Raw genomic sequence first — 19,141 nt, 5'->3', positions numbered from 1 at the left:
TGAAAGATTTACTACAGCCTCTTCCTAATCAGCTAAATTACACATGTTGATCTGGAGACAAAGACTCAGTATGTGTATTGGCTAAATCAACAGTCGGAGAGAAATGGCTCTTCACACAATCAAGACCTGGGGGTGGCTGGTGGGTGGCTTTGCTTCACACCTGCATTCCTTCCTCTCCCACAGATTGGAGCTAAGGTGGTCTCGGATTGAAATGCAACAGACTGAATATGAAGTGTGTGAGAGCGTAGGAGTGGTGTCTCTGAAAATCACCAGGGCAGGACACTCAGCAGAGTCTGCCTTTATAACTGCGAAGGTAAAGTCAAAACCCAATGTCCTGAATGTAAACTTAGCAATAAGTAAGCCTGCTAATTTCTTCCTCAGACTTAAAAGGTAGGCCATGTGATTCAATCCAGACTTACTGGGACATTGTCCTTGCTACCATAGATGGCTGAAATATTTCTGACAAGACTTCCTGAGTTTTAAGTAGAAGTGCTGATTAACCAAACCTTGAATGCTTTGGAGCAGTATTTCAGTTTTGATGGAAAAATAAAGCTGGTAGTTTCCTCTGGCACTGTGCTCAGAAGCTTGGTTTCTAGGATTTGCCACTAAAAATCCAGGTTTTGAGCAATGTGGGGCCTTGGGGCATTTGTTTTCCCTACTCAGGCTGGAGAAGCCCAGGAGCTATAGAGGTTTCAACTACACAGCCATGGTAGCGTTTCCCATTTCTCCCCCTACTACCCTTAACCTAGGAAAAAGCGTAAAACCCCCCTATATCTTCAGTGACAGCCTCTCTCTACTGTCAAAAAAATTAGACTGAAATCTGCACATTATAATTTTGTAAAACAGGTTTTGTGCAACTTGCCTTCACAAATTTTATCTTTCCTCATAAAAATGGAATTTCCAGGATTTTACCATCTCCCCTTGCTAGAGAAATACTACTTCTTCCCCTCACAGTTTCTCAGGATTGTAGCCCTGATTGGAAACACAATTCTGATTTTTTCTTCTACTGAAGTTAGTGGGTATTTTGCTGTTGACTCCACTGGGGGCTATCCTGTCCTTTCCTTCATGGACTCCAGTGATTCTACTCTGATTGTCACTAGACTAAACAGACCAGTGAAATTGATCCCAGTATGAAGAACTCAAGTGTGGAAACTGTTGTCCTCTGGTGATCCCCTATGAAAATTCAGGGAGTTGCTGGAGTCCCTATATTTACATATATTGGTGTTCTTGTCTATCCCGAAGAGTCTTTGGGGCTGACAGACAGCTGTGCGTGCAAACATTTCTTCCAAGACATCACAAAGGGCTAAATAAGAAAATGCGGCCAGGTTGTTGCTGCTTTTCTGAGATGATAGGATGTGCCTGTCCAGGGGCCAGGTAATGGCAGGGTCCCCAGGCACAGAGAACAGCAGTGTCACCTCGTGCTGTCAAGTAGCAATGTGAGAGGGAATGAGGCAAAATTATAAGATCAGCAAATTTTTTTGATGATGTGTATTTTAAGCCATGAGCAAAGACAGAATGCCAGTTGTACATCACAAGATATATTCTTTAGGTCTTTATCTTTTTTTTCCAGCCTAAGCACATGTATGGGTTGGCCTGTCTATTTGAGACTCCTTGAAGGGGTGCACAGTAGCTTCAGCACACAGCAGAATGCTGTGGTTTGGTGAAACAGGTCACAGCTTGGCATTTACTGCTTGATTTCTTCTCAGGTCAATGAAATATCTGCTATGCTGGGAAAGGACTTTACAGTGACTCCCTCTAAGCTTGTTCAGTTTGATCCAGGTATGAACCAGTGCACAGAATAATTCTAAAATTAATTCACAGAAAATGTAAACTCTTGCTTTGGAGAGTGAAATCTGTTACGTATCTTTAACTAGAGGAGCTAAATAGTATTAAAGACACTTGGACTCATTTTCTGGAAGGGTTTCCTTTGTGAATTAGTATCCTTAATACTTAGGGTGAGATGGTATAGGGTCCCTTTACATCAGTTAAAATATAAAAAGTGCTGAAATGACGACTCCTAATCTCCCTACAGCTAGGCTGGGGAGGACTCATCCTGAATTGAGCTGTAAGATGCTTTAAAAACTTCAGTCATAATTAGTAAAGCCCAGGACACAAATTTGAACAAAACTGAGTACAACTGAAGTTATTCAAGGGTTACAAGATCTTTTCTCATTCACATAATGGAAGCTAGAAGTTACTCAGGAAAGGCAAGGAACCAGGCAAAAATCTTGTGAACAAGTATAAAATCTGCCTAAAAGGTTGTACTTCAATCTAAGACAGTCTTTGATCCATTTGCAGGTCTTTTGAATAACTGTTCCATCTCTAAAATTAGGCTTTTTAGATAAAAACCCTACGATTTTCTGTTGAAAATTGCAATGGAAGTCCTAAACCTATGTACTCCAGTGCCATTTTGCACATCTACAGCAGCTTTTTGTTACATTTTGTGCACTTGAACAGAACCATCATTGCCCAGGAACAAATTCAAACTTAATGTTATTTGGAAGAACAGCAGGAGTCCAGTCAGTTGGTAGGAGCACAACAGCATACACAAGCTACTCCATTCTAGCTGCAGACATGTTAATTAATATATTTCTTTGACATCCTGATTGATTGAAATAGCACTTAAAGAGTAATTAAAATGTTTATTTCTATTAGGAATGTCAACCAAGACGTGGAATATAGCAATTACCTGTGACAGATTAGAGGAAGATGATGAAGTCTTTGAAGTAGTTCTGAACTCCCCTGTGAATGCTGTTCTTGGCACACGGACAAGAGCTGTAGTGAAAATTTTGGACTCAAAAGGAGGTATTCTCTTTTGATCCTCATCATTAAGATGGTGGGACAATCTTGTCTGAGTGGCTACCTATTTTCAACCACAAGTTGTTCCTAACACTCACCTTTAGTTCAAACCGCTTAATTTCTTAGAGAAAACAGGCTCAGCAGTTGCAAACCCTTTATTCTTTCACACAATCATATGCATCCTCTGAGGAAACACAGCATGGAGAAAGCAATGAGCACAAAATAAGAAAGGTGCCAGGAAAGAAAACACTTTTCATAACAACATGAGTTCAGTTCTCATGTATTAAAGTGGGAAAAATGTTTTTATGTCCATTAGAATGTGTTTTTTCCCAGTTATTGTTTAGCAGTTATACATCTCTACAAAAGATTTATTTTCCTTTCAAAAAAGAAATCTAACAAATGAACCAACTCTTAGCAATATATGTTCCATGCTTAACGAACACAGTCCACAACTTCACAGCACACAGCAGTGATCATTACAGAGTATAGGGTTTTAAGACTGCATTATTATTCTGGTTTTCAGTGGTCAGATGTTGTGTGCCTAAAACATACCAAAAAAGAAGCAACTGTAGAAACAGAAAAATAGAAAAGCTGTAGAAAAATAGAAATAACTAGCAAAGCATCTGAATCCTCTGAAAGCCGAAGAATGTTTTTTCTTCTGGTGTTTAGTGAAACTATTTTAAATACCTATGTTGCAATGAATTAGGCTTCATGTTATAAAAAATCCTTTCAAAATTTCACATTTGTTTTCTCCTTAACATTCCTAATGTAAATCATAATGTAAATTGACACACTGAATTTGTGGAAACAATAGTGTCCTATATTTCTGAGGAGGAAATTGTCTGGGCATGATGGAAGTATCACCAATGGTAGTTAAAGATACCTGTCTCTCTGTTACCAAAAAAACAGCACTGCAAACCCCAACATATGCAGAAAAATAGGTATTTTCAGCAGATGCTTGGTAAAAATTCTGACCTGTGGGTAGACAGATGCATCACATGTGAAAACATACACATACAGGTAGCATTGCAATCATAGTCATAGCTAACCCCAGAAATGAGGATGACTAAACAAACAGCAAATCAACTACTTCAAGTGAAAGAATCATCCAACTTTTAATGACAAGCTGTTTATGTGCCCATATCAATGTGACCAGTTATCTGCTCATGCGGTTAGAACTGACCATCTGCCATTTTTATGCTTTCAGGTCAGTGCAGCTATTCCCATTCTTCTAGCCAGAGCAAGCATGGCTTCTGGGGGAGAGGAACACTCTTTCCAGTTTCCAAAGGCTCCTCATCACCTTCCAGGCCTGGCAGTTTTTCCCTGGAAGGGATCCCACTGCCTCCTTCCAAAGGGATGAGAGAGCATGGAGGGGACCTGCGGCGGGAGCACAGCTTGGTGAATCTGTCAAGGACCAGGCTGAGAGTGACTGGAAATGGCAGAATAGTAAGACATTTCTGTAGTTCAGTGATTGACTGATTTGTGAATTTATTGTGATGTGATATCTTCATTAAACTGTCATATTTTTGTAGTGATCCTACCTGACCATACAATAACTATAAACTACCAGAGTTTGCTCTGAATCAGACCAGAAAGCTATTTAAAAATACTGCAAATAAAAAAAACCAAACAAAACCAACCAAACAACCAAACAACCCCCCCCCAAAAAAAAAAAAAATCCATGTGTGCAAGAGAAGAAGAAAAACATAATTTGGGGCAGGAAACAGGCATCAAACAACTTCAGCAATTATGAAGCCACTCATTTTGTATAAATTATGGGGCAGTTAGAAGAAAGAAGTCAGTGGAGCCAGGTAAATGTATAGAACTTGTGCATCTGGTACTGAAGCTCTAAAGCTGAAAATACTGTTAGCTTAAACAGGAAACAGTTATTTAAATCTTGCCCACTGATTTTCCTGCTTAAGTTATATTGGTTTAGCTAGGTGGTTTAATAACTTTCTGCTACTGTAACTTAAAAGTTAATGGAATCTGTTCATAAAGACGCTTGTAGTTTGTGCTTTTTAATGGCTGTTTTCAGAGGTTATCCATTTCTATTCTGAAAGAGAAAGAACTAAAACCTGCACATGCTCTTCATGATTTATAACCTAGATCTTGTAGTAAATTTTGCATAAAGTCTATTTGTTTCTATAATGCATGAATATGCTCATCTCATTCTGCTGTTCTTCTTTTTTCAGGTTCAGCCTTCATCTGTATTTAAAAATGGAACAGATGTGGTTTTCAAAGTAAGAGCATTATGAGTATTGGTCAGCCATTTCTGTGATTTCTTTCTGATTCTGTTCTTTCCAGGCTTTATCACTTTTAATAATTTGTTATGACCAGTATGTTATTTTCCTATGTATCTTTCTTTTCCTTTGGTGTAATTTTCCCTTGATTTACAACAATTTGTATCATAATTAATTTTTATTATTACTTAGTTAGTTTATTTAAGAGTTGCTTGTATGTACTAACCCTCTCTTTTCCCTCTCTTTTTCTTCTTACATGTGTGATACTGTAAAATGAAGTATCATGGGATGGTATCACTCAAAATAGAGGATGACACCTCATCAGCTAAAACCAACAAGAAGGCAAAACCACAGGTAAATGTCATCTCCTCTAGGAAGATAGAAATCCCACAGGCTGATAAGGCAGAACTTGCATCTGAACCAAGTTCAAGACATAAGGTATGAAACATTTTGTTTCATAGGCATTTTCACCATCTGTTTTCAGTCATACTGTTTTCCAAATTGATTTAGCACCTCTGAGATCTGTAGCCTAACCCTTCCCACTCCAAAGCTGAGCTTAACCAATACACAGATAACAACTCAGCCTTTGAAAAGTTTTCATCGCATAAAATTTTAATATAAGGCTTAATTAATCTATTTCACGTTGCTTGTTTGTTTTGTGTAATTATTTTCCTTCTAATGTTACAATGACATTTTCTCTTTCCAGGACTTTTACTCTTTTCCGAAGGCCTGTACACCAGATTTAAAGGGTCTCTTGCATTATGAAGAAAGCACTCAAAAGTTATTTCAGTGTGATGGGATAACATGGAAATTCTGGAATTCCCAAAGCAAGGTAAAAATGTAGCCATGAGTATGCACCTAAGCCAAAGTATGAAGTCTGCAATGAGTGATACTCTCAAAGAAATTACTTTCTTGTAACTTGTACAGGGAATAAAAGTATAGTCCAGAGTAGGTTTGCTTTAAGCAGAAATAAAAGTTTCCCAGAAATATGATGAGGACTTGACTGCTGGGGTTGCCTTTCCTCTCTGTCATCCACAGGTGCTCCTGGACAAACCATGTGAGCACTGGTGCCTTGGTGTTTGTGAGTATGTGGGCATAAGACAGTCCGGGAATGAACTCAGTGAGAGAATGAGTAGAAGTTAGTGAAATTAGCTTACTTAGGTATTCTGTAAACATACATTCCCTCCATCACGTAAGATGTTATGCTGAATTTTGTTGCACTGCATTCCCTATGCAGATTGCAGGACACAGTCAGTGGTGTCCAAATTAATACAATCTCTTTAGAGGATTTTTGAACTGAAGCATGTTGTCACCATTAAAACTACTAATTATAAATTGTAGCCTCCTCTGGCAAGCACTTATTTATTCAAATCTTTTAAGCAATGCTGTAGCTTTATTCATACACATTGAAGTTCATGCTCAGTTTAATTCTGGGCATTAGTGTATAGACTATCTGTGCACAGACATCTGCTCACAGATCACTGTGAGCATAAGTCTGTTTTACCTTTTCTTCTCTTATTTTAGGAGGTAAGCATGAAGAAATGTCCTTCTGGATGGAGTTATCATGAGGGCAGCTGCTACTTGCTGGTAGTGAATCACAAGGTCACCTGGAACACTGCTGCTCGGGCTTGCAGAGAACAGTAAGTGACCACCATGCAAATGTGTTTGCTGTGCATTGCTGTTGCCCTGAGCTGAATGGTGCTCTTGAGGCCAAATTTAATCAGATATGCTCCAATTTGGCTGTTCTGCACAGTTCCCCAAAAAACAGAACAATTTTTGGGATTCAGATCCAGTGGAGGATAGAAATACTGTTAGTCTCATAAAGTTTCAGGTGGTGATGCTACTGTATTCACAGCACAAATTTCCAATGTTGTCCACTTGCATTAAGGATATTTCCTAATGGGAGAGTTAGTCTGAGAGAAGAGAAATACAGCAATGACTCAGACTTTCATCCTCTCTGACCCACTACTTCCTTGGCTCTACCTTCACTTGACATAGCAACAGTAAGAGGTTGCCAGCTCCTGTGTGCCTCATTCTATTTTTCTGAAGATGCAGCTCTGCAGATTCTGTAACTACTTGAAAACTTTAACTTTCAATTTAACAGTATGTTTCTGACTTGTAAGGATAAATAAAGGCATAACCACAACAGCAGCAACAACAACAACAGTAATAGTTGTCTCAAAGTAAGAGTCAAATAAAACCCCTGACAGTCTTGCTCTTTGGGCATCTGTTTTGTGATTTTGGTTTTAAGAGCATTAAGCTAGCACTGGAAGAAATGCTAGCCATGGTAAAATGAAGCTTGCCCTAGGATCATGCATTCTCTCTACCTTGTACTGAATTATGAGCATCAGGTCAAAGACCAATCTGAATAATAGCAAGGGCTTGAAAAGACCTCTCCATTACTCCTCAAAAGGAAAATTAGAACAGGGAAGACTCGGAAATGAAAGAAACAGAATATATTCCGTAAGCAGTGGAAGGACATGCAGGAAACATGAATCACGGCCAAGCACACATAACAAACCTTGATTCATTCCACTCAGTTATGCCAGATCATGTTGTCTTGGTAACATACAAAATAAAAGTGTTGGTTCTAATACCTCCCAGCTATTGGAAGATATTCTTTGCTAAAATGTAAATGTTACCTGCTCTTGTGAGCTCACCCCAAATTTCACATGACTACTTGGTTTACTTAAAATTTCAGCTCCTGAAATTGTTTTCTATTGTCTGCATTTATTATGGTATTTATGCAAAAAAAGCTGTAAATAGTGATATTTTATATTTTTTTTTCTGAAGGCTTCAATGTTCAATTGATACCTTGGGAATATATGTCACTCTACTGAGAGGTGTTTCCCATCTCCAAAAAGAGTGTGCTTCTGGGGACCCATATTTTTTGTAGGTGGTAACTTCTTGATTAAGGCTATAGTGTACAATGTAGATATTAAACTGAAGAGCAGTAAATAAATGTAAGCAACAGTAAGCAAATGACTGTGTTAAACACCTGCACAAAATGTCAAGGCATATCACTGAGTACACAAGGAAATGAATCCTAGGGGAGCGATGATTCAATTAATGTCATACTAGCATAGACTTAGAAAGCTTTACCTTGGTAAATGGAGTCCTCCTGTCCTCCATCTGGAACTGATTTACAAAAGCACAATCTCAAGAACACACTTAAAATGAGACAAGAAGATAACTTAGTAAATATTGTTCTGTGCTTTTCCCCATCTCCTCCTGGCAATCACCATTGCCACTGATTGTGGTATTTCTGTTATTAATACTTACTCTATTGACATTTAAATAGCTGATGTTTCAAACAAGGAAGTAAAACCAACATGGAGGTCAATCTCAATTTTTAATAGATCAAGCAAGCATTAAATGAAAATATTAGAATTGACTTTCAGTAAATCGGCCAACTTCACTGAAAAAGAATAATTTTTTATTACTACAAAAATGACACTACTTTAAACTTCTATTCATTTGTCTTGCTAGACTTTTTCTATTACACAGAACAGGGGAAAAGCACAAGCACTGTTAAAGCTGATTCACTAACAGTCTCCAAGTAACCAACCTCCTAGCCTCCTTGAGGAAACACTGCTATCCTGAGATGATGGACTGGGTAACAAGCTGTACAAAAAAGAAGTGGGCAGGCTGCAGAGGGTCCAGAGAAGGGCCACAAAGATGATCAAAAGAGTGGAAAGCCTGCCATGTGAGGAAAGAAGGTTTAGGGGAGCCCTTATCACCATGTTCCAGCATTTAAAGAGAGTCTACAAGGAAGAGGGAGACTCCCTTTCTACAAGGAGTCACGTAGAAAAGATAAGCGGCAGTGGGAACAAGTTACTCCCAGTGAGATTCCAATTAGACACAAGAGAAGACTTTTTTTCACAATGAGACCATCCATTAGAATAGTTTCCCCAGAGAAGTGGTGGACTGCCTGACATCAGATACTTTTAAGGTTCATCTGGACAGGGTGCTGGCCCATCTTGGCTGGACTGTGCTTTTGCCAGAGGGGTTGGACCAGATGATCCTTGAGTTTCCTTCCAACCTGATATTCTGTGATTATATTCCATGAAAGCAATGCTATCAATTTATTGTGTAAGAGTTGTTGTCTGGACATAACTATATATGCAGGGGCTTATGCAGATCTATTTGGGCTTTCATTGACACACATCACATCCATTTGTTGCAGGTAATATACCAACCTTTTCTTCAGTTTCCATGTGCAGGTTAGAAGCAGAACACATAAATACATGCCATGATGCAAGTTGCTCTAGCTTTGTTTGTATGCCTGAAGAGGCTCTTGGCACTATGAAGAGAAGCATCTGGGGGATATTACGGCTGAGTGATCCCACAGCAGCCTGATTTAGAAGCAATTTTGGTGATTTATGTCACAGTTCTTGTTTATCCCATAGGAACACATCCTCCCTAAGGGTCAGTACAGCAGGGTTCACTCATGTGAGATGGTTTCACTGCTGCCACTGAGGGGATGGAACAGGACTGAATAGACAGAACCCACAGTCGTGTCTTTTGCTTTGTTAGTCATATTATACCTTTATCTTCTTGAACATTTAAATAGAGCTCAAATATGGTCAGATTTCAGATCCTTTACTGCTAGCTATGTAAGTCTGGGGCAGTTATTTTGTTTGGTGTTAGTGTATTAGCTGCATATGGCTTCAATCCTTGGGAATCATAGGCAGAACCACATCTAACATAATAGGTTAGATCCTTCAGGATGGCTCAGTGTTGCCTACTGCAAAGCAGGATGGAGCCTGCTGCCCTCCTCTCCTAAAACTGTGCTGGTTCTGTAAGTGACAGGTTTAACTTACTGTATTACGAGTGACTCCAGCATGGGAATTCAGGTACCTGGAGTCTATTGTATCTTGTCTGACTTTCAACTGCCATTCTGGAAGTGCAGGGCTCCTGCAAGCTCTGCATCGTGTCTGCCACTCTCATCTGAATGTTCTGAATACTACAAAGTGTTGTAAGCAACACCAGACACCTATTTCAAGGCATCAGGATAGGCGACCAAACAAAAGACTGGGATGAGCGCAGCCTCTCAGTCACCCCCCACATCAGTATAGGATGTGGATTTACTACAACAGTTAAAATTAAATATTCTCTTTTCCTATGGAGATCTTCATACCTAGTCAAATGTGCTTCTTCTGAGGTTAAATTTAACAAAATGGTACAAGACTCTTTAAAACTTATTGGATAATTTAATGGAAAATCAGTAAAGTCTTTGTGCTAAGTGTTTTTCACTTCTACTTCAAGGTCAATAGCTACCCAAATATTTCCTTAATTTAGGCAACTGCTCTAAGATAAAGGATGCTCTTGATTTGATGGCAAAAATTTTAAAGCCCATAGGAACAAATTCAAGTGGGCTTTTTAACACAGAAATATAGCATGGCTCCTTATCTTGAGTAATTTACATTAGGAAGTGTTAGATTTACACAACTCCATAAATAATGTTATCTTGTCATTTCCGGTGTCTGACGCTCTGCCTAGAGGTTCAGTAATTAATATTATCGGAAGTGGTATGTTCCTTCAGGACTGATCTCATTTCCCTACAATACATATAACCCCCTAACTACGTGTAACAATTAGAACAGTTGTTCTGTCTTCAATAATGCATGTTTCTCAGGCTGTATTTAGAAAGCACTCCTATAGAGAAAAGATTAGATAACGTTATAACTATTTCAGTGCTTTCCTTTCACAGTGCTGAAGTCTCTCTCTGGCATGTGGATTGAAGTAAAAGTCTGAAATGTATTTCTCAGACCACCCCTGTATGTCATAAATGATACAGCAGTTACTGACACAGAATGGTACTTTTTGTTTTCACATTTTCTAAGACAATTGAAATAACAGGAGTAAGTATGCTTACCTGAAGTAACTTTCTTAGTTCCTGGATTTTGAGTGTCCTTAAACAGAAGCTAGATAAAATGCTTTATTTTTGCTCTTGGTCAGCTAGTGGTGATACCACAGAAACTGCTGCCCAAACCTCTCCTTAGCCCCAAATTTGGTCAGTGCAACCACAGTCACTGTAAGGGGAAATGGTATCCTCCTGCTGAAGCAGTTAGCCTGGGAGAACACCCTGAATTAACTGAGCCTGCTTTCCTGGACTTTTTGTCTGCAGAAGAAGATGGGGTACAATACTTTCCAAGAGCTTATGTCAGCTCACTGGAGATTCAGTGCCTGGTAGATGGGCCCAGAAGAGTGGAAGCATGTCACCCTTGGGACACAGAGGCACAAATGCCATGCACAAAATTTCACTGTGATGAGAGACACAGCTGAAGTCCTGCTGAGAGCTTCACTAGGTGCAGTTTTGGGAACCTGTACAATAAGTGGGTGCACAATCTTGAACCTACCAGGCAGTTGCTAACCCCTTTGGAAAGACATGAGCAGTGTTTCTGAGCCATCCCGCCACACCTCTGTGTGAGCAAAGTGTACACAGAATTACAGAGTATGCTGAATTGAAAGGGATCCACAAGCATCATTGAGTCCAATCCTTAGCCCTGCACAGACCATCCCCAAGACTCATACCATGTGCCTCAGTGTTGTCCAAACGCTTTTTGAACTCTCTTAGACTTAGTGCTATGACCACTGCCCTGGGGAGTCTGTTCCAGTGCCCAACCACCCTCTAGGGGAAGAACCTTTTCCTAATACCCAACCTAAACCTCCCCGGACACAACTTCAGGCCATTCCCTTGGGTTCTGGTCACCACAGAGAAGAGATCAGTGCCTGCCCCTCCTCTTCCCCTCACAAGGAAGCTGTAACTGCAATGAGGTCTCCCCTTCGATCTCCTCTTCTCCAGGCTGAAAAGACCAACTGACCTCAGCTGCTGCTCATATGGCTTCCCCTCAAGGCCTTTCACTGTCTTCATTGTCCTCCTTTGGACTCTCTCTAAGAGCTTAATATCTTATATTGCAGTGCCCCAGACTGGACACAACATTCAAGGTGAGGCCTCTCCAGTGCAGAACAGAGCAGGACAATCTCCTCCCTCGACTGACTGATGATGCTTTGCCTGATGCCCCCCAGTACGCGGTTGGCCCTCCTGGCTGCCAGGGCACTGCTGACTCAGATTCAACTTGCCTTTGACCAGGATCCCCAGGTCCCTTTCTGTGGCACTGCTTTCCAGCATCTCATTCCCCAGTCTGTATGAACATTCCAGGTGCAGAATCTGGCACTTCCCCTTGTTGTACTTCGTTTGGTTGGTGATTGCCCAGCCCTCTGATTTGTCGAGGTCTCTCTGCAGGGCCTCCCTGCCTTCGACGGAGTCAACAGCCCCTCCCAGTTTTGTATCATCTGCAAACTTGGTTTGTTTGAGATATCCTTTATACTTTGTTTTCTGGTGGTCCCTGAACTTAGAGGGTCCCTGACTGGACCTATATTACTTGTCTAGGGCAGCCGTGATTCCACAGGTGACGGCTAACACCCAGCTGTCCTGCAGGCCTTGGCAGATCCACCATGCAAAGTAGAGCAGAGAGCGACTCCACCCCCTGCTGTTTTGGTTGACTTGCAGGGATAATGGAGGAGGCCTTTGCAGCAGGAGCATCCTCCATCAGCATTACAATGAATTTGTTTTGTACTATTCCCCTCTGGGCCCAAATCAAGGAATGGTCCATTTGGGCAGTAGGGACTGTGCAGAATATTTGTGGACTACTACTCTGAACTCCTCCTGATGTAAATTTTTGCTGCTTCCCTGTCCTGTGTGGCATCATATGGAATCTATGGGATCACTACTCTCAGAAGAGGTAGAGGGCAGTTACAGGAATGGAGCTCCAGGCACGCGTCTCTAACTCGGCAGCAGGCTTGATGGTGGGCTTGCACCCCAAGATCTGTTCATGGTCTCCATAGTGGACTCACGTCTGTCCTGTAATTCTTGAGACCTGGTTGTTGTTCCAGCTCTTAAGACAGTCTTTACTTCATTTGGAGCAATGAAGTAAATCTTTTGTCTCTGCCTTCTGGCAAAAGTACTGAAATTAGCAAAACCTCATAAAGCCGTTGGCTTATTCTGCTTCTACAAAAGGGGTTTTTGCTCTCTTAAAACATGTTCTGATGAGCAGTGTTGTTTTCTTTGGCCCTATCAAGCATCACCTGGGATGTTATGAGAGGCTGAAAGGGTTGGAATCACTGTTAGATTGAGTGGCAGTCAGAAATATTGGACAGATATGACAGCATCAAAGGCTCAGCATCAGAGGGATGGCAACAGCAGGCATGACATGTAAATAGCTGACATGATATCAGTGCAGACAGAAAGACAGGTAAATAGGAAAATGAAGCCACTGATGGCTGACAGTGTCTGACAAATTTGAAGAATACCATTTGTCTTAATACTTCAGGATTTAGATTGGCCTCTAAATGGCTTAAGAGCAGCCTGCAGGTGCTTGCATGTTTGGTACCAGTTGGAAGACTTGACAGTGGCAAGGCCACTCAGTGGCTAGGGTTTGCAAATACTCCTTTGTATATGGCATTCTTTAGGTACAAATGCAGAGCAGAACTTATACATTGACTTAATTCAGAAATAGTCTGCTTTATACGCACCACAACTGCTCTCCATTGTGAATAAAATGTGTAATCATTGTAGACAACCCTCTGAAGAATGGGCTGCTCCCTCAGAGCCTTTTCAGATATGAAACTTCTTGTGAAGAGCAACTTGGGAAACCCATGGTATACCTGCATTTACCGAGTGCAGGTTCATAAAAGAATGGAAAAACAGAATACCTCAACTGAAAGGCAAAATTGAAAAGGATGAAAATAATAAAGAAGAAAGAGGGTGGGATACGTGGAGAAGAGAGAAATGCAGGGAATGATGTGACAGCCTGAATGTTGATTTTAGAGGGTGCATGTGTTAGCTGTGACAGGGAAGATTTAGCTTAGATATTAGGGGAAGGTCTTTCCCCCAGAGGGTGGTTGGGTGCTGGAACAGGCTCCCCATGAAAGTGGTCACAGTACCAAGCCTGAAAGAGTTCAAGAAGTATTTGGACAATGCTCTCAGGCACATGGTGTGATTCTTGGAGCTGTCCTATGCAGGGCTAGGAGCTGGACTGCAACGATCCTTGTGGGTCTCTTCCAACTCAGGACATTCTAAGATTACTTCTCAGAACCACACCACCACTTAAATGTGTTACTCAAAGCTTCAGTCTTTTTAAAACCTGATTTTAAAAAGATACAGTCTGCTCTACTACCAAATGAGTGAAGTTGGCTTTTCTTTCAGTGGCTTGGATTTTTGTGAAGGAAGTTATTATTTTATGGAAAATATGGTATCAATAATTGTGCTAATGGTTTAAAACACAGTTTGTGAATATGAGGCACATATTTTCTGTATACTTTTTTTTCAGTTGCTCAGCTGATTTAATTTTTCTGTCAGAAAAATGAGACTAGGACTTTGGTTCCTCTCCACATAATCCACAATTTTAAGACTTTATCTCCATGTAATTATTCTTTCATTTCAGTAAGTCATGGGGTTTTTTTCCTGTGACAAGTTATTTATATGCTTTATACTAGAACCAGTGCCCCTTGTTGATAAGTTGACCTGTCTGTCACTCTGTGGAATGCTAATTACTCTGTCCTCTCTTCTTGAGCCTAGATACCTGGGGAGTCTAGCAAGTGTGGCTAATGAACAACACATGCAGTGGCTGTGGGACTTCGGTGGGAGGATGCCCTTTTGGATAGGCAAGTACATCCACTGCCTGTCCTCTCTGAGCATTAAATTCCTGTGCACTTTGAAAAGCAGGAACTGCCACAGCAATTCCAGTCCAGTTTTCAAACATTGCATTGTACTCAACTTTCTGCTGCTTTTATTACTTCAGAGCAAAGCATAAGCCAAAAGTATATTTTACCTCACTAATTTTATAAGTCTTTATCAAAAAGAAGAGTTTATCATGTTGCCCATTGCTGGATAGTTTTTGTTTTGAAACCTTTCCCATTTTAACACAAGCTGATGAAAATAGCTCCTACACTTTTGTTTATCTCACCGTTCTTTTGACTGTTATTTTATTTATCTTTAATTTAGCTTTTTTTATTTGTTAGTTTTAACTTTAAACAATTATGTATGTTCCTGCTAAATTAATGATGCCATCTTGTGTCAGAATTCTTATGAATTAATTAGATGATCAGCTAAAGAACATTTCATCATATAATTTTAGATTTAGCTAGTTCTTATTATGCACATTATATTTAGTGAGAAATGGAAAGAATTCAGATGGGTCTTCTTGTTTCCGCTATACTGTCCTCAATTTGGATTTTATTTTTCAATTCTGATCTGCAATTGTCAGCTCTAAGTAATTTTCTGAGATTAATTTACTAGCTATACTAAATTAACTTTAAAAAATGCAGTTAGTTTGGAATCTTGTTTAGTGGTCTCATGATTTGTTAACCTGAGAGAAATAAATTCTGCTGACAAGAATAAAGACTACAAGACTTATGTCAATTTTTCTGATCTTGGTCACTCTTAAGAAGACAAGTCTTATCTAAAAATATGCCACCCACCTTACTCTCTTATTAAGTTACAGGCTAAGTGAAAAGATATGTTTTATGTTGTGCTAATTAACACAACCAAATTTTACAACTGTTAATCTAAATGGTGTAAACAAGGTCTAAAAACATCTGCAGGATTTTACATTCAGAAGAAATCTGAAGGCATCTGACGCTGCCCAGACTAGAATATAATATTCTCCTTGCTATCTCAAGTATCACAACAGAAACCTGTGAAGGCATAGACATGTGTTAGATGGAAAGAGGAAAAACATTTTAGATAGGTGCTAATTTGGAAAAGTATATTTTTCTTATTCAGATGGCCCTAATTGTGATTCAAGTGGCCTAATTAAATACTATATTGTGTTTTATTTGTGTTCCATCAGATGGGTTTTTCTCAGCGCTAAATTGTATGCATTTTTCAACAAAGATATAGAACAACATACTTCTCTTGGCATCAGGCTCCAGAGACAATAAACATCACTGATTTGGTCTTACTGATTTCACACAGGCTTGAATGACCAAGTCAATCCTGGACATTGGGAGTGGAACGGAGGAGAACCTGTAACCTACATAAACTGGAGAAGAGGCTCCAACCGCTTTCCAGTGAGAGGAAGAAATTGTGTATTTGTGCAGAAGCGAGGAAAATGGCAAGCAACTGACTGCAAGAATGTCAGACCAAACAGCTATGTGTGTTCAAGAAAGTTGTAAGGAATGGAGGATGCCTGTGAAAGCATAAATGGACATTCATGCTGTTTCAGTGTGTTATCTGCAGACATGGGAGTGCAGTTAGAAAACTGTGCTGATTATCAGCAAGGTTTATGTTATATGCTGCCAGAGGTGCAGATGCACTGCCTCTAACCAAGGTATAGAGGTCCATTGCAAAGTTTAAGTCTAGATTAAGTTTTGAATTCTCCCCAAAGACATTGATGCATCACTTACTCGTATGTATTTTTACACCAAATAGCTAGGCCTCAAAGCTTTCATTGCATTTCTATGTAAAAGTACTTTAAAAAAAAAAAAAGTAGCAAATCAGTTGATTTGCTTTGCTCTTAAGGAGGGGTTGTGAATTGGCTGTTGCTTTAATTTGTTTGCAATAAAAACTGCAGTCTCAAAAGGAGGAAGACTGCTGGGGGTGAAAATGGGGGCAGACTTTTGGCTAGAACCAGGTCCTCTTGGGTGATAAGGGGAGTGACATCATGTAAGTACACAGGGCTTCTTTGGTTGATGCCTTAGTGCAATGTCTTACAAAAGTACCAATGGCTGGATTTAGTGACAGAGTACAACAGGAGCAAAGTTTTGGTTTTTTTTCCCTACCTCCCAAGGCCAGCTTTGGATCCCTATGGATCTGTTCATACAGAGTTGCATATTGTTTCATATTCCTAACCAAAATTTTTCACTGTTTTTTTGAATTGCAGGATACTGGTGTAATTTTTAGTGTAATTAAATAATGGGACATCTCTACATCTAATGTTATATCAAAAGAATGATTTATTAAAAAAATATTGAAGCTTAATCCTAGAATATTATCTTGGGATATTCAGTGACACATGAACATCAATAGGATTTATATGTGTGTATAAACCAATGTAATCATGAGACATATTTTGTACTAAAGCAGCTATGGCTTTTGAAAAGTATTAATCTAAGTCCTTATTAGGGATTTGAGGTTTATAAATAATACTTAAAAATCCAGATTTATTTCTGAGAAAGAGTTTAAAATCAGCCGTTAATAGGAAAAAAACCAGCTGGCCATAAGTTATTATTTTAGATACACGCAGTTGCAGTATAACCATTTTGTAACATTGTAATAAATTTATATTTGACCTGTCAAAAGCTTGCTTTAGGACCTTCTTACTGCCGGCCTTAACATTAAAAAAAAAAAAGAAACCAGGCATAAGTTTCCCAAAAAATATAAAATTAAAGCTCCCCTCAAACCCTCTCTTTGCCCAGTGGGTGACAGTTGGTCTGGTACTGAGTGGGGTAAATTTGCCCTGTACCTATGACTCTCATCCCCCCCATCTGTCTGCCAGCTGCCACCAGTTGATCCTCCCCTTAATCATCTATTCAGCCAGCCTCTGGATCAATTTTGCCCCAAAGGTGCAAAACTTCCTTCTAAGGTTCCTCACAGCAATTTCTCAGTCCTGCAAGGGACGGATGCAACAGAATCACCTCTCCTCTCTGGGCTGAAGGGACACTTTCAGGGGTTATATATCCCTCTTCCTTGCCTCTGGTGTGCACTGGTTATTCATCCTTCCTCCTTGCCTGTGACAAGTTAAATCAATATGCATGTGAGTAGCTGGACAGTCTTTGTATATAGGAAAGAACATTTCTGAAAGGGCTGTTGCCTATAAACATAAGTGCATTACAAAATCAGAAAAAAAAGAACTGTGGACAGAGCTTCCTCACCCTTATTGTTGCTATCAACAGACACAGACAAAAATATTTCCAGGATTTCTCTCTATTTTTTCCTTTTTTTCCCCCCTTTTTTTAAATGATAATATTTATGACAAGCTTCTAGACACTTTTTCTAGACATTAACTCTTGTTTAAGGAGTTTTCTAAATCAACATATATAGGCTAATTGTCTCCAAACCAGGTACTCCTGAGTACCCATCCAGACCTGATTTTATTTCTGATAGTTTTCATTACAGAAAAAAATTAGCATCTAAAAAAGTACTCTTGAGATCTCTCAGTGGTGTGTTATGGAATTCCAGGGAAAGCTGACTAAGAGAGACACAAGCATAAACTTTTATTTCTTTATGACCCTCTTTTAATAAAAGCTGTAGAGTTTATTGGTGCTATCTTTATAAAGCCTATTGAGATTCCTCAAATACCTCTCTGAATTATTTAATAAATTAATTATATCAATGGAGAGGGAATTTGAAAAAGGTGCTTATTACTTGATCAGTAACTAACAAATGACTCATGCCATCTGAGACAACAGTGACCTCAGGTTTGTTTTTGTGAGAAGAGGGGAAATTTTCCCTTTTCTGTATTTCATTTGAACTGCCTTAAAGTGATTGCAAAGTATGAAGATTCACTACACAACAGAATGTTAGGTGTGCAAACTGTATGTGCTACTGTTCTAATTATACCTAATACAATACACTAATGAAACAAAAATTCTTATATTGCAGTGCAAGTTTATTTCTGCTCTGAAAGGCTGCTGTATTGTTTTTCAACATAATCAATTGTTCCAAATGTTTATTAATAAATTTTATTTTTTCTGTCCAAGAAGTATTTTTTCAGAGATTTTTACAACTTTTATTTTTATTATTAGAATACTGGAGTTCAATGAATACAGCATACTCGGATCAGGGAAAGCAAAAATAAGGGTTTTTTTCCTGTTGACATAGGAAATTATTGCATCTAAGAAGTTTAGTAAAGGATGGGCCTAAAACCCTGAGGAGCTTTGGGGATTTTTCCAGTCTTCAATACTTTTGAATTAGACTGAGTAAACTCAGGTAAAAACCAGTATTAAGAGGATCAGCATCAGCAGGGGAATTTCAAAAGGCTGAAAGTAAGAATAAGGAGCATGTAAATTCTGGTGTTCGCCTATGGATGTCACACTTTCTGGATAAACAAAGGATTTATTTCACCAGAACTATCCATATATCTTTTAAGAGCAAT

The 19,141-nt window shown here is 39.4% G+C and overlaps 1 protein-coding gene across 3 annotated transcripts in view; it reads left to right on the top strand.

Moving 5' to 3' along the window:
• The window catches only part of FREM1 (FRAS1 related extracellular matrix 1), a 67,352-nt gene extending 49,957 nt beyond the window's left edge, over nt 1–17,395 (top strand). For 2 of the 3 annotated variants that reach the window (XM_027635288.1, XM_027635287.1), the window contains 10 exons: nt 184–313; nt 1,707–1,779; nt 2,656–2,805; nt 4,007–4,245; nt 4,992–5,039; nt 5,319–5,477; nt 5,746–5,871; nt 6,564–6,679; nt 14,623–14,708; nt 16,021–17,395. In XM_027635288.1, coding sequence (XP_027491089.1) covers nt 184–313; nt 1,707–1,779; nt 2,656–2,805; nt 4,007–4,245; nt 4,992–5,039; nt 5,319–5,477; nt 5,746–5,871; nt 6,564–6,679; nt 14,623–14,708; nt 16,021–16,220 — 1,327 coding nt within the window. In that variant the 3' untranslated portion in view covers nt 16,221–17,395. Of the gene's footprint in view, nt 1–183; nt 314–1,706; nt 1,780–2,655; nt 2,806–4,006; nt 4,246–4,991; nt 5,040–5,318; nt 5,478–5,745; nt 5,872–6,563; nt 6,680–14,617; nt 14,709–16,020 lie in introns of all 3 variants that reach the window. The other variant, XR_003526328.1, reaches the window with a different exon arrangement.
• The last annotated feature ends 1,746 nt before the right edge of the window (nt 17,396–19,141 follow it).

This window comes from Corapipo altera, unplaced genomic scaffold, assembly GCF_003945725.1.
Source record: "Corapipo altera isolate COAL_440 unplaced genomic scaffold, ASM394572v1 61411, whole genome shotgun sequence".
Taxonomy (NCBI): Eukaryota; Metazoa; Chordata; class Aves; order Passeriformes; family Pipridae; genus Corapipo; species Corapipo altera.
This window is presented reverse-complemented; position numbering and strand designations above follow the sequence as displayed.